The 19,292-nt window shown below is 39.1% G+C and overlaps 1 protein-coding gene across 3 annotated transcripts in view; it reads right to left on the bottom strand.

Annotated features, from left to right (window-relative positions):
• The window catches only part of LOC121330558 (phosphatidylinositol 3-kinase regulatory subunit gamma-like), a 107,322-nt gene extending 88,766 nt beyond the window's left edge, over nucleotides 1-18,556 (bottom strand). For all 3 annotated transcript variants that reach the window (XM_041277155.1, XM_041277156.1, XM_041277157.1), the window contains exon 1: nucleotides 18,047-18,556. In XM_041277155.1, coding sequence (XP_041133089.1) covers nucleotides 18,047-18,374 — 328 coding nt within the window. In that variant the 5' untranslated portion in view covers nucleotides 18,375-18,556. The remainder of the gene's footprint in view (nucleotides 1-18,046) is intronic.
• Between the last annotated feature and the right edge of the window lie 736 nt (nucleotides 18,557-19,292).

Here is a 19,292-nt window from a genome sequence, read left to right as displayed (position 1 = left end):
TATTGCTGGTAATTACTTTGCCCTCAGAAAGGTCACGTAAGAGGAAAGGGGATGCATGCTTTTTTGTTTGCAGTTGGCAGACAGAAAACCAACTATATTGTTTTCCTTTTTCTTTATAGAACATGTTTTAAAGGACAGCAACTTTAAGAGAACGGCAACCCAGCTCCTACTAGATAGGTGGTAGTATAGAGCAGACCTGTTCTTTCAGAGGCATCATGAAGTCAAGTTAGGAAGTGCAAATTAAATCATTCGAGGTGCTGGTAAGATTAGCAATTGACCCTCCCAATAGCACCCATCTTGTGATGCCTGAATATATAATCCTATTAGCACCAACTGTAATTTTCGCAGAGAGTGTAGATCAGTGACAAATGACAAAGCAATCTAAATGGACTTTTATTTTAGCGTTTTTCACTTACAAATGCAGCTTTAAAGTTTAATGTTTGTTTTGTGAAAAGATTTGAAAATGACAAAAAGGTGGACATACTGCAGCAGCTTTGAATTGTCATTAAATATGCTAACTGCACTTCCTGATTCTTCAGTGTGACTGTGTGCTGTGCTATAAAACTCATGCGAGTGTTTCAGGTGTGTTACTCAGGGGTGACACTATTATCAGTGTATTCAAACTGTGGACCCACATGCACTAATCATGTCTGTCTGTCACCTCCGCCTGGTAAACTGCCTTCAATTTTCAAGAATGTTATCCAAACTTCATAGACTCCTTTAGATCTTTCAGATTGCATTTGAAGGTGTTCCTTATAGCAGCAATACAACAGCTTCAGTTCCTGAGGAGCTCATTCATATTTTCTTCCCTGACTCATAATGGAACTAAACGTTCAGTGCAATGCCTGAATCTACCCTGCAGTGCTTATCACATTCACAATTACAAAGTAACATCTTAATACACGTTGTGCCCCGTTTGTTTTTCTATTTAAGAGCCTATATGAAAAAATCTGGAGCAATAAAATCAATAATGGTTATTATTACTGTATTATTATTTGTTCTCATTTTTTTAATAAAACCCATTTAGGGCAGAATTGGAATATTACATCTCTAATATAAATTACTTGTAGGCAATACATTATAAAATATCTTCCCCCATTGATTAAACTTGTATCCAGATTATGCATTTGGCAAGTTGTATTAGGAGCTTGCTAAGCACAGAAGAATCTTGGAATGCGCTGATATGTTGCAGAATGCATTTATAAACCTCTTTAGGATTTGTTCCAACCACAGCTTATGCACAATAGAGTACTTCACATGCTTTAGTTGAGTTTGTTGTTAGAAAAAAAAAAATCCCGTTAGAATATATTGCAACTCTAGGGGTGAACAGACGATATGGACAACCTTGGCCACATTTTTTAAAACACCACAGTAACTCTTTGGAAAACTAGGGGCTTAAACAAGGGAAAACAAATCTACACTCTAGAAAAACTATGCTGAAGCTTGAAGACTAATTCCCTATTATTTTGTCAGTTACTATGTGTTTTATTGAAATGGGTGGAACCTTAGCAAGTGTACTGCCTAAGAGCTGTGATATTGTTTACCACAGGCCTGAGCACTCTTTTTCATTCCTGCAACTCACCTGCTTGAATCATTAGCACACCATCAGCCTGGAACGAGAGAACAGTACAGACCCATCTCTGCCACAGAATCTGTGGTACTGCAAATAACAACTGTTGTTTCACATGATAGCCAGATGTGTAAAATCCATTTGTCTCAGTTACAAACCCCTTGGACTGTACTGTGCTCAACTGCTGTCTCCTTTAAAGTGTGGGCAACCCAACAAAATACTTCTGAGGGTCTAGGTTGCACAAGAGCAATCCACATAATCAAAGCTGTCGTTAAAATATTAACCCATTATTTGCATTAGCAATATTTTGGGGGGTAAGTTGGTCCATTCAAGCTCAACCCCACCAACTTTTAACTGGTTTATTTTTATAAAAATGATGAGAGAAAAAATTGTATTAAGCCTATTCTCCAAGGAGTGGAACAAAAAATCTCAGCTAGAGATGGACCTCTGAGCTGTTGGTTTTTAGTTTTCAATTATTTTAAATGGCGTTCTATTAGGGATGCAACGGTTATGATTTACTCCATCCCAAACCGAAACCGAATCTGGGCACTCAGATGTCTGGGGCTTGTTTTCTTTTCAGGTTTCTAATTGTTGATGAAAGGTGCTGGTAGACATACACAAACACATCCTTCACAGCCTACTTTAAACCATTGTTAAAAATAAAGTCTCCAATATCCCACCCCAGTTTACACGTGTACATATTCTTCAGCAGCAAACACAAGAGGCAGTTATACAATGGGAGCCTCCAGTCATCTGAGCATCTGTGAAAACGAACAGCTGCTGTTATTTTTATTCATTTGTGCACGACCATGAACCTTGGCAAGCAAGTGTGACGGTGAACCGCAGATCTCATTTGTAGCTGGTACAGGGAGATCTGCCAGAAAACGCTTGCCGAGTATTACAAAACCTTCTGACGATGTTAAGAAAAAAACAGTTACTGGATTTATTGCTGCTTAATGAACTGTTATTTGTATTATTTTTATTTGACATTTCTACTGTTTCTTGATATTGCACACATCTTTCTGTTTTAATCAACATAAAGCACTTTGAGATACTGTGGTATGAGAGGTGCTATAGAAATAAAATACATTGAAATTAAAATAAGTTGAATTATGATTTTTTACATAGTCTCAATTTTGCAGTACAAGAGTATCCAGAGAAAAGACCAAGTCCAATATTATGACATGTTTTACAGAACCTGAAACCCAAACAAGCACTTTGAAGAAGCATGTGTCTGAGCCTCTGACCTATTTGATAGATGCATATCATCTTTCTTTGGATGTTGTTTGTGCATGGGACCTGATTTCCACTTACAGGCTTGAGAACAGTCTGATCTAGTGCTTTTAATACAGGCCATGCCAGCAGAAGAAAGCAATTATTTAACACAGCCTGAAAAAAATAAGTTTGGTTGAAATTAATGTATTTTACTGGATCTGAGCTGAGCACTCCAGAAGCTTCACCCTAACGTATCAATTCAAAACAATAACAATGCATGGGTTTTGCAAAGGCAAGTTGCACCACAATGTGGCTTCAGGCTGGGTATTTGATGCTGACCACAGTTTGCATCTGGGTTGATTTTAACAGTAGTGCAGCAGTGTATTTACCAAATCAGACAAGAAAAACTCTCCAAGGCAAGAAGAGGCATGCATCTACTGTGCTTTACCAGCCTGCCTGAATTTAAATGCATTTACTTACAACCACGCAGTTACAGAGTATAAAAAAAAGCGCTGAAAAGTGGAAGATCAATCTGTCACAGCTTAAAGGATTTTGAAGCCTTATTCCCTGAGCCGTCTCCAGTAGACACTGATCCGAAGAGCTCAAAGCTTCATGCAAACACAACAATATGATCCAGGGATCCACAAAGGGAGCATGACCCTCTCACTCCAGTGTATTTTTTGAGGGCTGCATTGTTTATTAGAGATGTATCCTGAAGATCTTTAGACATCTAACCCACAGTGGAGTCACTTCTTTCTTTGACCTTATTAAAGTTGCTGTGCCTTGCAATTACTGTGGGTACCAGTTTTATATGGAGGAACTGCATGCTGCCTCTGTTTATTATATTGCACCGCAGGTTATAGTCGTCTGTAATTAGCTTTAGCGGTAATTAAAAACAATGAAATGCTGATGATATATTGGAGTATGAAATCTAAAAGCTGTCTGCACTAATGTTTGGATCCACAAGACACAATTGTCCCCAACAAAGACAGACAGTTTCCTGCAAAATGCACATTTATAATCTAGTTAATAATACAATTATACAATCAAAATATTATCAGACCTGGAAAATAAAAGATATGAAGTGAAGAGCAGTGTTGTGGTCTCAGATAATCACATTATCACACAGCCGTTATTACAGATCTCTTCAGCAGCTTGCACAAGTAATGAGACTCCATTGCACTGTCAAACTGAATCTCCAACCATTCAGGAAGTGTCAGACTGTGCATGTGAGAGATTTTTAAAAGCCCTTTTAAATCCATACTTACATGTCATGCATCAGGAGAAAATCTGACACAGAAGAAATGAAATATACAAATATACAGTAAATAAACTGTTTGAAAGCCTGCTTTTCACTCTTCTGATAATGCTTTATTTTTTGATATCAGTAATTTAAAAATAAATGTAAAATATATATATATATATGATAGAGAGAGAGAGAGAGAGAGAGAGAGAGAGAGAGAGAGAGAGAGAGAGAGAGAGAGAGAGTGGGTGGATCTCATCTTGTATCTTGCTCAGTACTCTACACTGCATTATGTATAATATATAGCTATAATAATAGACTATAAGAATACATAGAATATATGGTACAAAACATCATTAATACAGCTGTATGATCACATCTTTACAAGACTGCATTACCCTTTTTAGCTCTCGAGATAAACCTTTGGGAGACTGTTTCACTGTCGCAAGCGACATGTCAAAATCCCAGAGGATTTAAAAAAAGAAGAAAAAAAAAAGTTTAATCAGAGAGTGTCAAGTTGCTTGATGTGCCTCAGCTTCCTGGAACAGCACTCTTAATAATTCAAAGTGATGTTCATTTTTATTCGTTCACCGGAGCTCGCAGTGCAGGCCTCGTGTGTCCGTTCTGATTTACATTTATTTGTTGTCGCTGGAGTTTGCACAGTCAACAGTGTGCTCCTAGCAATGCTCACTGCTGATTACAAAACAGATATTTCACTGCCACTACCCTGGTAATTAGTGGGGGCTTGGGCAATTAAAACCCCTGTCGGAGCGCCAGCCACAATAAGCAATCATTTAAAACATCAAAATGGACTGAAGATGGTTTGAAAGGTTTCTTTCTTGCAATCTGCGGTATGTGAGGGCTCAGAACTATAGCAACAGGCACTTGTCTTGTCTTTCACACTAGACATCATGTTTTTCAACAAAGTAATACCAGTTTTGCGCTTAACCCAATTACAACCACCCTAGTTTGCATTAACGCCGGTAAAATAAGGCTGGTTTACAGCAGAGGTAATGATTTAATTAGCAGCTGAGTTTGTTTCTATTAAAGTCACCCTGTAGGTCTGACAAGTGCTGCGGTTCAGTTTTAGCCAGATAATCAGAAAGTTATGAGCCAATTAAAACAGTGCCTAGAAACTTTAAGGCAGGAATTACATTTGCTCACACACTAACTCTCCCTTTGTTTCACAGATGGCTATAAAACACGAAATCAATAAAAGGTGTTTTTTTTTTATTTTTTTATTACATATTATTTTGCTGTACATTACAGTTTCCAAGTGAGGGTAGGCTATGCACACCATTTCATATATATAGAGATGAGATACAAGATTTCCCAGCCTACTCTTTTATACTGTACAGCAGGCTTTATACAGTTACAGTATACGTTCTGCCAATTCCAGTAGGCTTTCCACTGCATGCTCTAACTGCACCAGACGTTTGATGGAAAGGTTTCTCCGTTCTTTACATCCTGCTGAGAACAATGAGATGCTGGTGTTTATAGCATGAGAAGGTTCATGCTGAGCGCATGAAACACAGTACGCAATGTGTATTTGTACTCCTCTGCACCTCTTTCTGTAGCATGTCTTCAGCAGGCTCCCATGCTCACCGTTGCTACTGGCAAGGAGCAGACAAGGCTCTATTAACACCATGTGTGGAAAAACTTGTTTTTTTTCTAAATATTTTTCAGAAAACCTTTAAATCTACAACCATAATGGGTGTAGGTACATCTGTATTTCTCTGTATCAAAACACACAGCCAAAACCTCTTTAAAAAAAACAAACAACCAACCAAAAAAAAAAACAACACAGTCGTCTGCCTATGGGACTACAACTTTCTTGAAGTCTTTTTCAGATTTTCAGTGCTTACACCGTAAAAGGTAAATATACTGTAGCTAAGTTAATTGCCATTACTGACACCTCAATAGGTTCAAAGGCAGAATTCACATGAGGGAGTAGCCTATAAATCTGAAGCTCATTCGAAATCATAAGGATGGTAGAAAGGACCACAACGTCACTTTGTCATAGGGTTGCACTCAGAATTATGAAGAGGGTTCTGTTCTACTGCGATTAGAATCAGCTGTGGATTAGTTCTTGTGCTTAATTCTTTCCAGAATTCTTAGGTATGGTATAACATCACAAGAATGACAGTATAGAAAAACTACATGCATTCGCTGTATGTTGTTCAATCTTATGTGACATTAGCTTGCAGTGAGTAACAGACGACTAGACATTAATGAATGCACCTCAGAAAACAAGAAAGGACAAGAAAGTACTCTCTTAGATGCATTGATTAGATACATGCACTTTGAAAGCCATGAATCATATTTCTGGGTACTATCCTTACTGAGGAACATTGCCATTTCAAAACACGCATTTTCATTAAGGGTGGAGTTGCTACAATTTTAATTTAGGTGCAGACTGTATTGTAAGTGTTTAGCTTCACTGTATTTTATAAAGCATGAACTTTACAAAATGTACAGGACTTGCATGCCATAGTACAAACATGGTAAAGTGTAGTAAAGCTTAGGTGTAGCAAAGCATATGGAAGGGTTGGTAATGCCCAGCATAGAAAAAGAATGGGGGAAAAATGTGACACATTATAGGAGAACTGTTCAGGTAAAAACAAGGTCTTACAAATGACTGATTATGTTCTTGAGAACAATGTGATGTTTAAGATCTTGCTGCGCATGTAATACTGAAGCCATGAGTACATCAAAATAAATATTAAACCCCATAGGATTCAACCAGTTTTAACAACAACATATTGTGTTTTTAAATTTGAAATAAGAAGCCGGTGCACATCTTCCAATGTCTGCCTTGGCAAAGCTGATCAAGAGGTCCACCTGTCCATCAGATAGTAAGTAACAGTAACAGTTCAGACTCCTCTGCAAAGATCAGGCTGCCAGCACACTCCCTGACAACCTGACAGCTTCACAGCCAGCAGACAGGTCCTTCTCCAGAGCACTGAACATCTCTATCCAAGAACGCCACTGATTACTGATACAGCGAACAACACCTGGAGCTGCAAATCTCCCCACATCGCGATGCACAAAGGAACTAGGCTGGTGAAGGATGCTGGCGGACACCTCGGCTCATACATTTACATTGCTTGGCAGAATCTGATCAAAGTTTCTTTAAAAGGTGTGAAATTCACAAAGCTTTAATGCCTCAGTTAATAAAAACCCACAGGCGCTGATTGTGTCCCTCCATCCATCAGTCTGCTAGACACACTCTACCTGCCTTGCTTTTGGACCAGTCTTTCTCCATATGTTTCGGATTGGGGTATAATAGGGTTTTTTTTGTTTTGTTTTGTTTTTGTTGGTAAAAAAGCCAGCAATGGTCTGGAACAGTTTCACACATTTCATGCAGTCTATTTCAATATTCTTTGTTAAATAAGCAAGTTAAAATAGGATTTTGACAAAACAGTATTATCAACATCCTGAGACCCCAGCAGCCAAAAAAAAATCTAAACAATAAAAAGAACAAGATGAGTCAGTCTGAGGGAGGGTTAATTAAAACAGAGAGGCGGGCTGAGGGAGGGTTAATTAAAACAGAGAGGCGGGCTGAGGGAGGGTTAATTAAAACAGAGAGGCGGGCTGAGGGAGGGTTAATTAAAACAGAGAGGCGGGCTGAGGGAATGATGAATGTCAGGGAGCTTGGTGGTAAGGAGTTTCAAGTTTAAAGACTGAAGCAGACTCCCTGGGCCTCTGCTGATGAACAACAACAGGAAGGCATATGCTTTGGTTGTTTTTTTGGTATGTAAACAAAATGGGTTGGGGTTAGGGTTAGAGTTAAGGTTAGGGTTGGGGTTGGGGTTAGGGTTAGGGTTAGAGTTAGGGTTAGGGTTGGGGCTGGGGTTGGGGTTAGATTTGGTGTTGGGGTTAGAGTTGGGGTTGGGGTTGGGTTTAGATTTGGGTTTGGGGTTGAGGTTAGAGTTGGGGTTGGGTTTAGAGTTGGGTTTGGGGTTGAGGTTAGTGTTAGGGTTGAGGTTAGTGTCAGGGTTAGAGTTGGTGTTGGGGTTAGAGTTGGTGTTGGGGTTGGGGTTAAGGTTAGTGTTAAGGTTAGAGTTGGGTTTGGGGTTGAGGATAGAGTTGGGTTGAGGTTAGTGTTAGGGTTGGGGTTAGAGTTGGTGTTGGGGTTAGAGTTGGGGTTGGGGTTAGAGTTGGGGTTGGGGTTGGGGTTGGGTTTGGGGTTAAGGTTAGTGTTAGTGTTAGGGTTAGAGTTGGGGTTGGGTTTAGAGTTGGGTTTGGGGTTGAGGTTAGATTTGGGGTTGAGGTTAGTGTTAGTGTTAGGGTTAGAGTTGGGGTTGGGTTTAGAGTTGGGTTTGGGGTTGAGGTTAGAGTTGGGGTTGGGGTTAGAGTTGAGGTTGGGGTTAGTGTAAGTGTTACTGTTACAGTTAGATTTAGGGTTGGTGTTACTGTTAGAGTTAGGGTTAGTGTTACTGTTAGAGTTAGGGTTAGGGTTAGGGTTAGTGTTAGCTATGTTGTGATTTAGCTATGTTGTGATTTAGCTATGTTGTGATGCCAGAAAAGGCTGGCAGTTCCAGGGGTCATGCAACCACCATAGTGCAGTGTTTATCATACCACAATGAAAAATGAACAAAACATATTCATAGAAGATTCTCCATTACTTCTTTTTCTTGCAATATATTGTTATTCCTTGACCGCCAGACTGGACCTTGTCTGCTAATAACTTCCAGAACGCTAGCTCACTGACTGGGGCGAAGCTCACAATAAATAAGATAAAGGATGATCATTTCTGTGCTGCTGTCTACTTATCATAGGGTAGAAAAGGGTGAAAACATTTTCAAATGGAATCTGACTATACAGAGATAATATTTTCCAAATTGATGGGGAAAAGTTTGATATTCCCCAGACATAAATTGATAATTTGTTTCAGATTGCGTGCTTGTTAGAGCATATCAGGGTAGCTGGAGAATAGTGCACCTCAGAATTCAAAGGAATGCTCATTTCCAGAGTGCGTGTTGGTAAACTAATCTAATTATTGACTGGAATTCAAACATAGTTCATAGCTAGCCGAGTCATCGCCTCCCCTCCTCTAAACAACATCCAGACCCGCGGGCCTTTGTCAACCGCTTTGCTGTTTGGTTGGTACCGTGACCCAGGCAGGAATGCTACAGTGGTGCCTATTCCAGGGGGTGTGGCCCCATCCTCCTCTGAGAGAACCAACCACAACAGCAGCTCAGCGTCCCAGCAACTCCAGACATGACGCAGAAGGGAAACCGCAGGCAGTGACTGTGTGGTCAGATCTCAACCAGTTGACTCCTCCCGGCCCTATATATATATATATATATACACAAACAAACACACACACACACACCAGTATATAAAATAAAAACTCAACCACACTACATTTAAGAAATAGTTATCTGATTACAAAAGTAAGTTTGTTTACATTTCAATCGCCAGGACGAACAGTATGGGTCATTGTAAAGTTTTCCCTGCCCTTAATTACCTTCAGTTCCATTTACTGCATCTATTTCCCTTCTCACTTTCTCTTAGTAATACATAGTTACAATGTGTGTATATATATATATATATATATATATATATATATATATATATATATACACACACACACAGTGGCTTGCAAAAGTATTCAGACCCCTGACCAATTCTCTCATATTACTGGGTTACAAATGGTACATTGAAATTTTGTTCTGTTCGATATTTTATTTTAAAACACTTAAACTCAAAATCAATTATTGTAAGGTGACATTGGTTTTATGTTGGGAAATATTTTTAAGAAAAATAAAAAACTGAAATATCTTGCTTGCATAAGTATTCAACCCCCACACATTAATATTTGATAGAGCCACCTTTTGCTGCAATAACAGCTTTAAGTCTTTTGGGGTAAGTATGTACCAGCTTTGCACACAGTGTTGGAGTGATTTTGGCCCATTCTTCTTGGCAGATTTGCTCCAGGTTGTTCAGGTTGGTTGGACGACGCTTGCGGACCGCAATTTTCAAATAGTGCCACAGATTCTCAATGGGATTGAGATCAGGACTTTGACTGGGCCACTGTAGGACATTTACCTTTTTGTTCTTGAGCCACTCTAATGTTGCTTTGGCCATGTGCTGAAAGGTGAATTTCCTCCCAAGCTTCAGTTTTTTAGCAGACTAAAGCAGATTCTCCTGTATTTTGCTCCATCCATTCTTCCTTCTATTGTAACATGATGCCCAGTCCCTGCTGATGAGAAGCATCCCCACAGCATGATGCTGCCACCACCATACTTCACTGTAGGGATGGTGTGTCTTGTGGCATGGGCAGTGTTAAGTTTGCGCCACACATAACACTTTGAGTTTTGGCCAGAAAGCTCTATCTTGATCTCATCTGACCATAAAACCCTTTCCCACATCGCAGCTGCGTCACTCTCATGCTTTCTGGCAAACTCCAGACGCACTTTCAGATGGTACTTTTTGAGTAACGGCTTCTTTCTTGCCACCCTCCCATACAGGCCAGTGTTATGCAGAGCTCTTGATATGGTTGACTAGTGCACCATTACTCCACTCCCAGCCACTGAACTCTGTAGCTCCTTCAAAGTGATTGTTGGCCTCTCTGTGGCTTCTCTCACAAGTCTCCTTCTTGTTTGAGCGCTGAGTTTTGAGGGACGGCCTTTTCTTGGCAGTGCCTGGGCGGTGTGATGTAGCTTCCACTTCCTGATTATTGATCCAACTGTGCTCACTGGTATATCCAAGCATTTGGATATTATTTTGTACCTTTTCACTAATCTATGCATTTGTATTATTTTATCTCTAACTTCTGTAGAATGCTCTTTGTTCTTCATTTTCCCTCAGATTAACAGCCTTACCAATGATCCTTCAACAGTGGGGTTTTTATCCAGAAAATGTGACAGCAACTTTAATGTTTCACAGGTGGAGGCCAATGGTAAGGTAATTGTGTCCTCGTTAGGGCAATTTCTTTCATCGGTGCAAACTGGGAGCTTCCACAGCACAGGGGTTGAATACTTATGCAAGCAAGATATTTCAGTTTTTTATTTTTCTTAAAAATATTTCCCAACATAAAACCAATGTCACCTTACAATAATTGATTCTGAGTTTCAGTGTTTAGAAATAAAATATCAAACAGAATGAAATTTCAGTGTACCATTTGTAATTCAGTAATATGAGAAAATTGGTCAGGGGTCTGAATACTTTTGCAAGCCACTGTATGTATATATATATATATATATATATATATATATATATACACGCACGCACAATCACACACACACAATCACAAACAAAATTATTTGGGGACCCTTACATTGGTATTTTGTGTCCCCACTCTTTATTTTTGCCTATTCTTCAACTCATATAGTTTTGAGTTCTGCAATCTACTTTGGTTTCCTTTTGCAACAGCAGCCTTCAAGTCAATCCACAACATCTCGATGGGATTCAAGTCTGGGGACTGAGATGGTTAATCCATAACTGTAATTTTCCTTTTTTCAGAAATTCCTTTGTAGACTTTGCCAAATATTTAGGGTCATTACCCTGCTGGAATACAAACTTCCATCCAATAAGCTTTCTAGCACTGGGTAACAAAAATGAGTGCAAAGTGTCTTGATATTTTGCAGCATTCATTGATCCTTCTACATTACCATCACCATTACCATCACACAGCCTCCACCATGTTTAACACTGGGCATGATGAACTTTTCATTAAATCCTTCTCTCTTCCTCCAAACATATTGTTACTTTCTTGGTAAAAAAAAGTTATATTTTGGATTCGTCTTACCATAAAATTTAGTTGAAGAAATAATCAGGTTTCTTCACGTATTTATGGAAAACTCCAATTGCTTTTTTTTGTGTATTGTTTTTAACAAATGTTTGCTCGAACGATTCTTCCAGATTTTGCAAGAATCTTTCTTGGTCTTCCACACCTGGAGCTAGTTGCAGTACTTCCTGTTCTCCTGTGTTTGTCAATAATAGCCACACAGTCTTTCTGCGATTTTCCTGGTAGTTTCTCCTTTTTTGTTTAGTTGTGACACTGCCATTTTAATAATGTTGCTGTAGTTTTAACCATTTTTTGTTGTTTTTATAATCACAAATTTCCAGTTTATTTTTCAGCACCTGATGATTATGTATTTATTATACAATTATCATCAGGTGTTGGTTTTCAATCATGATTGTCAATAATTAGCAATGAATTGTCAATAATTAGCAACGAATGGGTTTCGTATGAAATATGTTGAATGCCCAAATACTTTCGTCAAAGTATGAAATTAGTTTTTGCATGTTATTTTTCATTGTATGCATGGTTATTTAATAATGTGCTGTTTTATTATAGAGCTGAATCTCTACTTTGGAATCTCTACTTAATAATTGTTTTAACTGAAATCTAAACTAGCTGGATAAAAACAGACAGTTGCCAAAATAAAGAGTACATCTTTCCCTTTTTTATTTTTTATTATATTTTAGTGTTCAATCCAACTGAACCGGGATATACATAAAGCAAGTTCAAAACAGATATTTCAACAATCCAGCCAAGAAGTAAGAGGAAAGGAGGTACACAAATCAAAGAGTAATGCTAATGGTAACTTTAGAAAGCAAAACAACGCTGAGCCAAACCTGTATCCCAGTTCAAGAACAGTTCAGACTGAACCCTAGAACACATGTAATAGAAAACAGCCTCTGCTCTAACATGAATTAATGAGTAGAAACACTGAGGAGGCCTGCAATCACATGCACCAAGCGTCTTCCGTCCAACTGCTTCCCACAGGCCTGGGTTCTGTTTAAGCCAGCATTTTGTATTCATAGTTTGTCCAAATCTACAAAACTACTGCAGCGATAGCTTGGCCTTATAAAAGTTTACCATAGTAAACGCCCTGTGAAGTGTAATAAACTATAGTGAAAGCACGGTAAAGCACAGGAATGATAAAGCATATTAATAAACATTGTAAACCAGGTTAGATGCACAGTATAATCATGGTAAAAACTACAAAAATACCGTGCAGAAATATCTCATGTTTATAATCAAAGGTCTCTAAATCTATTGTGCAAAACCTACTTCAACATACTGGTGTGCTTCTGCTTGAGGCAAACCCAGATCCATTCTTATTTGTGTGTCCCAGCAGCCTGGCACAGCAACCTCCTGTCTGAGGAACTGGACCAGGGGACCCAAGTCTCGCAAAGTGCTACTGTACATCAGCAGGTTTTTCAAAGGACAGCACGTCCCAAAGCATGCACCAGTACGACTATCAAAAAGAGAGAACTATTAACATGAAAACCTTAAACTTTCAGCACTGCTGTGTAGCAACATGATTCATGTATTGGTTTTCATTGCAGTGTATAAAACGTAAACATTTACAAGAAAAAAAAATGTAGTCTGACACGCCAATCTTACAATGCATGGTTCTAATACTGGTACAGTATGTAAATATTATCTTACACAGCATACCTTTACTAATACTGGTGCAGTATGTAAATATTATCTAATAAATGCTATAGCTGTGGTTGAAACAGGTGCTGACCTTCCACTGAGAGTGGGGATATACGGCAGTTAACGTTTAGTTACAGAAGATGAAAAATCATTCATATACATACCTGTGCAGAGATACCAGCATCCTATTACTACTGCCCTTCACTTATTAATATTTGATGTCAAAGCCATATCGGAAATAGGCTTTCCCAATGTAAACGCACTAGTGTTAAGAACCAGGTAGCAACAATCACTAAGGAAAATGATTGACTGTGATATCACCACTGCAGTACCTCATAACTTCTTTACAAGTCTATTTCAATGCAAACATCTTAAACAATCGCAAGACAATTATAGCAACTTGTCCAATTCATGCTACCTATGCTTAATGCAATGCATTTCCTATCCCCATTACACCATTGTAATTTCAATAAGCTGTCTATCAGATGTGAACAGCTTAACATGAAGGTATTTGTATTTTGGGCTGTGTATTGGCTTGCTGAGGTTTGTCAAAGGCAACCAGCAGGATCTTGGTAGATTTATTTGGCTCCCCTCTGACCTAACCTCCAGGCCCAGACAGAAGCTCTTTTCTGTTTCCCAGACTGAGAGTTGGCACCCTGACCTCCAGCTGGCTCCTCTGGTTCAACTCACACAGCGCACAGCGTGCCAGGATGCAGAACAATGATCCCATTGAGGAGACAGCGAGCCCTCTCTTCAGCCCAGTGCAGTCAAGTGATGTACCAGACAACCTGGGACAGGCACGCAGAAGAAAGGCAGGAATCGACACCGTCCCGCCCTGAAAAGAATGCTCAGCAGCTTCCAAAAAAAACAAATATAACTCAAGTAATAAACTGATTTTTCTTTTTGTTTAGCTTAATCGAATTCTTCAAGGTTAAATATGTGAAATCATGCAACCACGTATCCAGCCACAATAAAAAGCAAAGGTTTTCCAAAGCCAGCTGACACAACTGCAGATAACAGGCGTCTGAACAACTCTCAGACAGCCAACAGCAATCTATTCCACCTGAAACTAATCTTGTTGGTATAGTCTAATGTTGGAATAATCTGAAACAATGTATCTCTCCAATGCCCATTAAATCGATATTGTAACCTATCGGTAACTCCCTTTTTCAAATGCGTTCAGTTAATTTCAGCAGATGCATAATTGATTACCACTTGCATTACACTAGAATCATTTCCCTGGCACGCCATTTAAGGTTGCTGATTCCATTGTAGTACATGGAGTCAGTCTCTGAAAGCCATTTTAGAACCACTGTTACATGTACAGAGCTGCAGTAAAGGTTTTGGACCATCTACAAACCTAAAGACTGCAACACAAAACAATTCAAGACCACTCTCAGCAGTGGTCTCGGACCACTGTAGAAGGGCCAAGGCATGAATAAGCTTTTGTGACGTTTCTTTCAGAATTTCTAAATTTAGCTCTATTGACTTTTTCATAGTTATGGATGGGGCGCATCCAGTAAAGGCACTCCGCGTGGAGTGCAGGATATGCCCAATAGCCTGGAGATTGCAGGTTTGAATCCAGGCTATGTCATTGCCAACCGTAACAGGGGGTTCCTAGGGGGCATCGCACAATTGGCCAAGTGCTGCCAGTGTAGGCAGGGATTAGGTGTGTAGGGAAATCCACAGTTCACTGCGCACCAGTGACCCCTGTGGCTGATAGGGTGTCTGTGGGTCTGCAGTGGAGCCATCTCTGGGCTGAGGCATAATGACAGAGGAGCAGGGCTGTCAAGTGTGCCAAGTCTTTGAATAGGTGATATCTGATTTTGTTATCTGTTTGATGAAATATACTTGGGTGCTTTGATAAAAAAAAAAAAAAAAAAACACTAAACCAGTAATCCAAATAAATGGTTTATAATAAAGTGCAAAATCTAAACAAAAGTTTTGTACCCCCATTCTCTAGTAACCCTGCAAAGCATAAAGCCGGCTTTTAAGTAAAGTACCTGGGTTCATTCGGAGCAGTTAAAAGAAATAATTTAAGGTAGCTGCCAAGATATATCAAGGAAGAAGTTTAAACCAAATAAAAATCTAATATTATACGCATCAGATGAAAACAGCCCAAAATAATTCACTTGTTGGAGCACACGAAATTAACACAGGTTCAGTTAATAACCTTGTGCACAAACACCTAGGTTAATCTGTCTCTTATTTGCATCTGTGAACCAAGCAGTAAAAAGCATTGTAGTTGCATAACTGCATGACACAAATATTCAATATTTATTGACTTTTGACTATGATTCTATTAACAGAGCCTCAGGAGTGAAATGGGCTAAAACCTTCCCCTCACATTTCATTATTTTTTACATTAACCGCCTGAAGGATCTGCCCATCTAATGCCGCAGAAGTTCAAAGGCCAATTACCCACCGTCTTCAAGCGGTGCACCCCTAACCCTAACCCTGCTCCTGCAATATCAAAAGAGTGACTGACTGTCTCACAGCATTTCTTACATCATCATTTCTGACACTACCATCTGGACAAATCTCCTCATGTGGACCAAACTGCATCACTAGCATTACTGCGTGCCGATTCAAAACACCCCACACAGCCAGACAGACTGTCCAGTGATGAAGTCAGCATTCTCTGGGAGAAGGCCTAGCCGCACAAGTACTCAATGTACCTTGAAATTACACTGATGAAGACACGTGTTACCCTGACCTTCAACACCAAGGGAGCCCATAGTTCAGTTTTCGTTTTCAGGAAAGGCACACTTTGCTGCTGTGGCTTGGGCAGAGCACCAGGAGGAGGGCGGCTTCGCACCTTTGAACTCAGACATGACAATCTGGGCGTTTGTCTGATGATAACAAAAGTAGAAGGTTTCTGCTCAATTGACAAACCATTTTAAATAAGACTGGAAATAAGACTATTGCATAGCGGCTTGTTCCATTCCTGGTTTTTCTACTCCTGGGATGGTTACCAATACACTGTGGCTGATAAAGTTTGTAGTAAAAAATTGACTGAAACTGCTATGCAACAAGAGTCTTATTTTCATCCCTTTAGGTAGAGCTGATAAACAAAAGTATAGGGATGTATGGAAAATTCAAAGTTTCTGAACAAAGCTTTTCATTTTATTTTTAAATTCATGACAGCATGTATAAACAGATAACAGCTCTAAACAACCAGCAACCACACAGACGTCTGTCCTTGGAGGATGACAGTCACGTCACGTTCTTTACAGAACACGCAGTCACACCTTCCCTATGTGCTTACCTAGAAATCAACATCATTTTAAAAATCAGAATCCAGTTAGCGACTGATTCTTAGGAAAATTGTGTTTTTAACACAACAACGTCACAGATATTTTAATTAGTTTGGCTCCCTCCAGAATTAACCATCCAACTGCTTTGTATTCTACAATTATAATTTGTTTCCAAATGCAGGGCTTGTGAACATATACTGTAATATAGGAAACAATTATTCTGCCAAGCTTGTTATCTCCTTGGAACAATTATGTCGTGCACAAATATTGTCCACATGCTGGATGGCTTTCAGGCTTGGCCTATGTAGAGAATGTCCAGGAAGCAATTTAGCTGTGTACATAAAATGAATGCCATGCCAAGCAGAAATCAACTGCAGTAAAGACGACTGAATCGTTCTCAGTCCTGCTTCAGATAACTGAAATATGAATAGAGATGCAAGGCAGGAATAAGTTCTGTCACTGTCAAAGCCTAGGGAGGCACAGGGTCACTAACGTTTACAGCAGCGTCTTGGAATCCCTCTAGAACTCTAGATGAAGTTTCACATTTTTATCTGCAGCTACACAACTACAGTTACTGCAATTGTTCGGTAGAGTGTCGTTTTTGTTGTATGTGTTGCATAAACTAGCAAAGGCCTTGCTGTTCTCTCCTCAGCAGCATGAGAACATCCATCCGCTGGATTATTGTGCACTCCCCTGTATGTTGTTTAATTAGCCACACCCTTCCATAGGGGTAACCAAAGCAACAATGTATTGGACTGAGTTCAAAACACAGACGTTTTTGTAGTGTGCATGCACTAGAGCAACCACCCCTTTCAGAGCTGTTTGGCTTTACATTAGTTCAAACACCAGAAAAGACTGCAGGGTTTACTTTTCCCACATTTAAAAAAAAAAAACCAACAGAAATACCATGCAGCAAATAAATTAATAAATAAAACACCCAAGATAAACGTTGCTCTCTAATGATGACTACTATTCATTCACACGTGTTGAAAGTGCGCATAGCAATCTGACAACAGCTACATGTACCATTATTAAACCTGATCGCGGTATTTTAATGAGAAAAAAAATGCTGAACATTCCTACCTGCCATCTCTTATTTGTAAAAGATTATTTTTGTTTGCAAAAACTCAGAGTATCTTGCCCCCCCCCCAAATATATATATATATATATATATATATATATATATATATATATATATATATATATATTATATATATATATATATATATATATATATCAACATATTTATTCTGGGTTCTTTTCTGAATCCACCGCTTTTTTAACGACACAGCATCAATGCAGTGAAACAGTACCAAACAACTTCTGTAGCTAGTGCAAACCCCATCGAAAGCGTTACTCACTGCCCGCCTGACTGGGTCCCGGGGCGGAGGTGCCAACCGGCGTTGTGGGAACCGGCCTTGGTCTGTTCTTTGGGTTCGTCGGAACTACCCTTACAGGTCCAACATACTCCACGTAAGTGCCGGGGAAGTCTCCGTTGTCCTTGGTCCTTTCGTTTGTCCCGATGAGCCACCCCCCCGGGCTTCTCTCGTCCCCCTCCTGGTAGTCAGCCGTTAGCAGAGCTGCTTTATTTACAGTGAGGATGTCACCGGGCTGCAGAGAAATGTCATCCCCACGGCCCTTCTTGTAGTCGAACAGCGCACGGTAACGGAATCCTGCTTCGGAACACATCGTTTGGGAATTGCATTCACCTGCAAATTGCGTGCGGTTAACCTTCTTATGCACAGGTTGCAAGAAAGTTTTTTTTTGTTTTTTTTTTAAGCACGGTATGAAATCGTATATAAATAGTCCGTGCCCAGTGCAACATTGATAATAATGAAATGCTTTGTAGTTTTCAAAGTTCTTCAACTTAAAAAAACAAAAAAAAAAAACAAAAAAAAAAAAACAAAACAAAAAACAAAACAAAACAAAACCTTCTGTTCATTGCAAGTTGTAAAACACGGGCCGTTAAAAGGAAACTGCGTTTATATAGAACTACACTTTGAAATTAAAACGTAAAAATAACTATACATATATATTAAATAAAATGTAATTATGAATACTCCCTTAAAAAAAGGTGGTCCTTGTTACTGTCGCACACTAATGTCACAAAATTCTGCGGCAGTGTTCCACAGATGTTTATTGTTTACAGAATCCAACCATTAGGACTGAATTTGCACAGGTTATGCTGTTCAAGAGAATTTAATCCAGGTAATCCGACCATTCAATTGTTACCATCCACTTGCTCCAGTTTTTTGGAAGCATAATCTCCAATCCAAGTCGGGGATACCTGCAAGAGCAAATTAATTCCGAGTTAAATAACTCCTTTGTTACAAAAGCGCGTTACAAATTATAAGTCATTTGCACAGTTTCACTTTTGTGTTATTCTATTGATAAAGGCTCATAATAAACAACAAAACCAACCCCTTCAACGTTTTATTTAAATCGACCCATTAATATTAGATGGGTTCGAGAAATTAATAGTTTTAAACATGATTGAACATGAATTAATTAATTTGGGCATCATACCTATCCAAGCGCAATCTGAAATGTATTGTATAGCCTAACCATTTCTGAGCATACAAAAATAACCATTCATATAAATACATA

This window comes from Polyodon spathula, chromosome 18 (genome assembly GCF_017654505.1).
Source record: "Polyodon spathula isolate WHYD16114869_AA chromosome 18, ASM1765450v1, whole genome shotgun sequence".
Taxonomy (NCBI): Eukaryota; Metazoa; Chordata; class Actinopteri; order Acipenseriformes; family Polyodontidae; genus Polyodon; species Polyodon spathula.
Note: the sequence above shows the minus strand (reverse complement) of the source record. Positions and strands in the feature narration are given on the sequence as shown.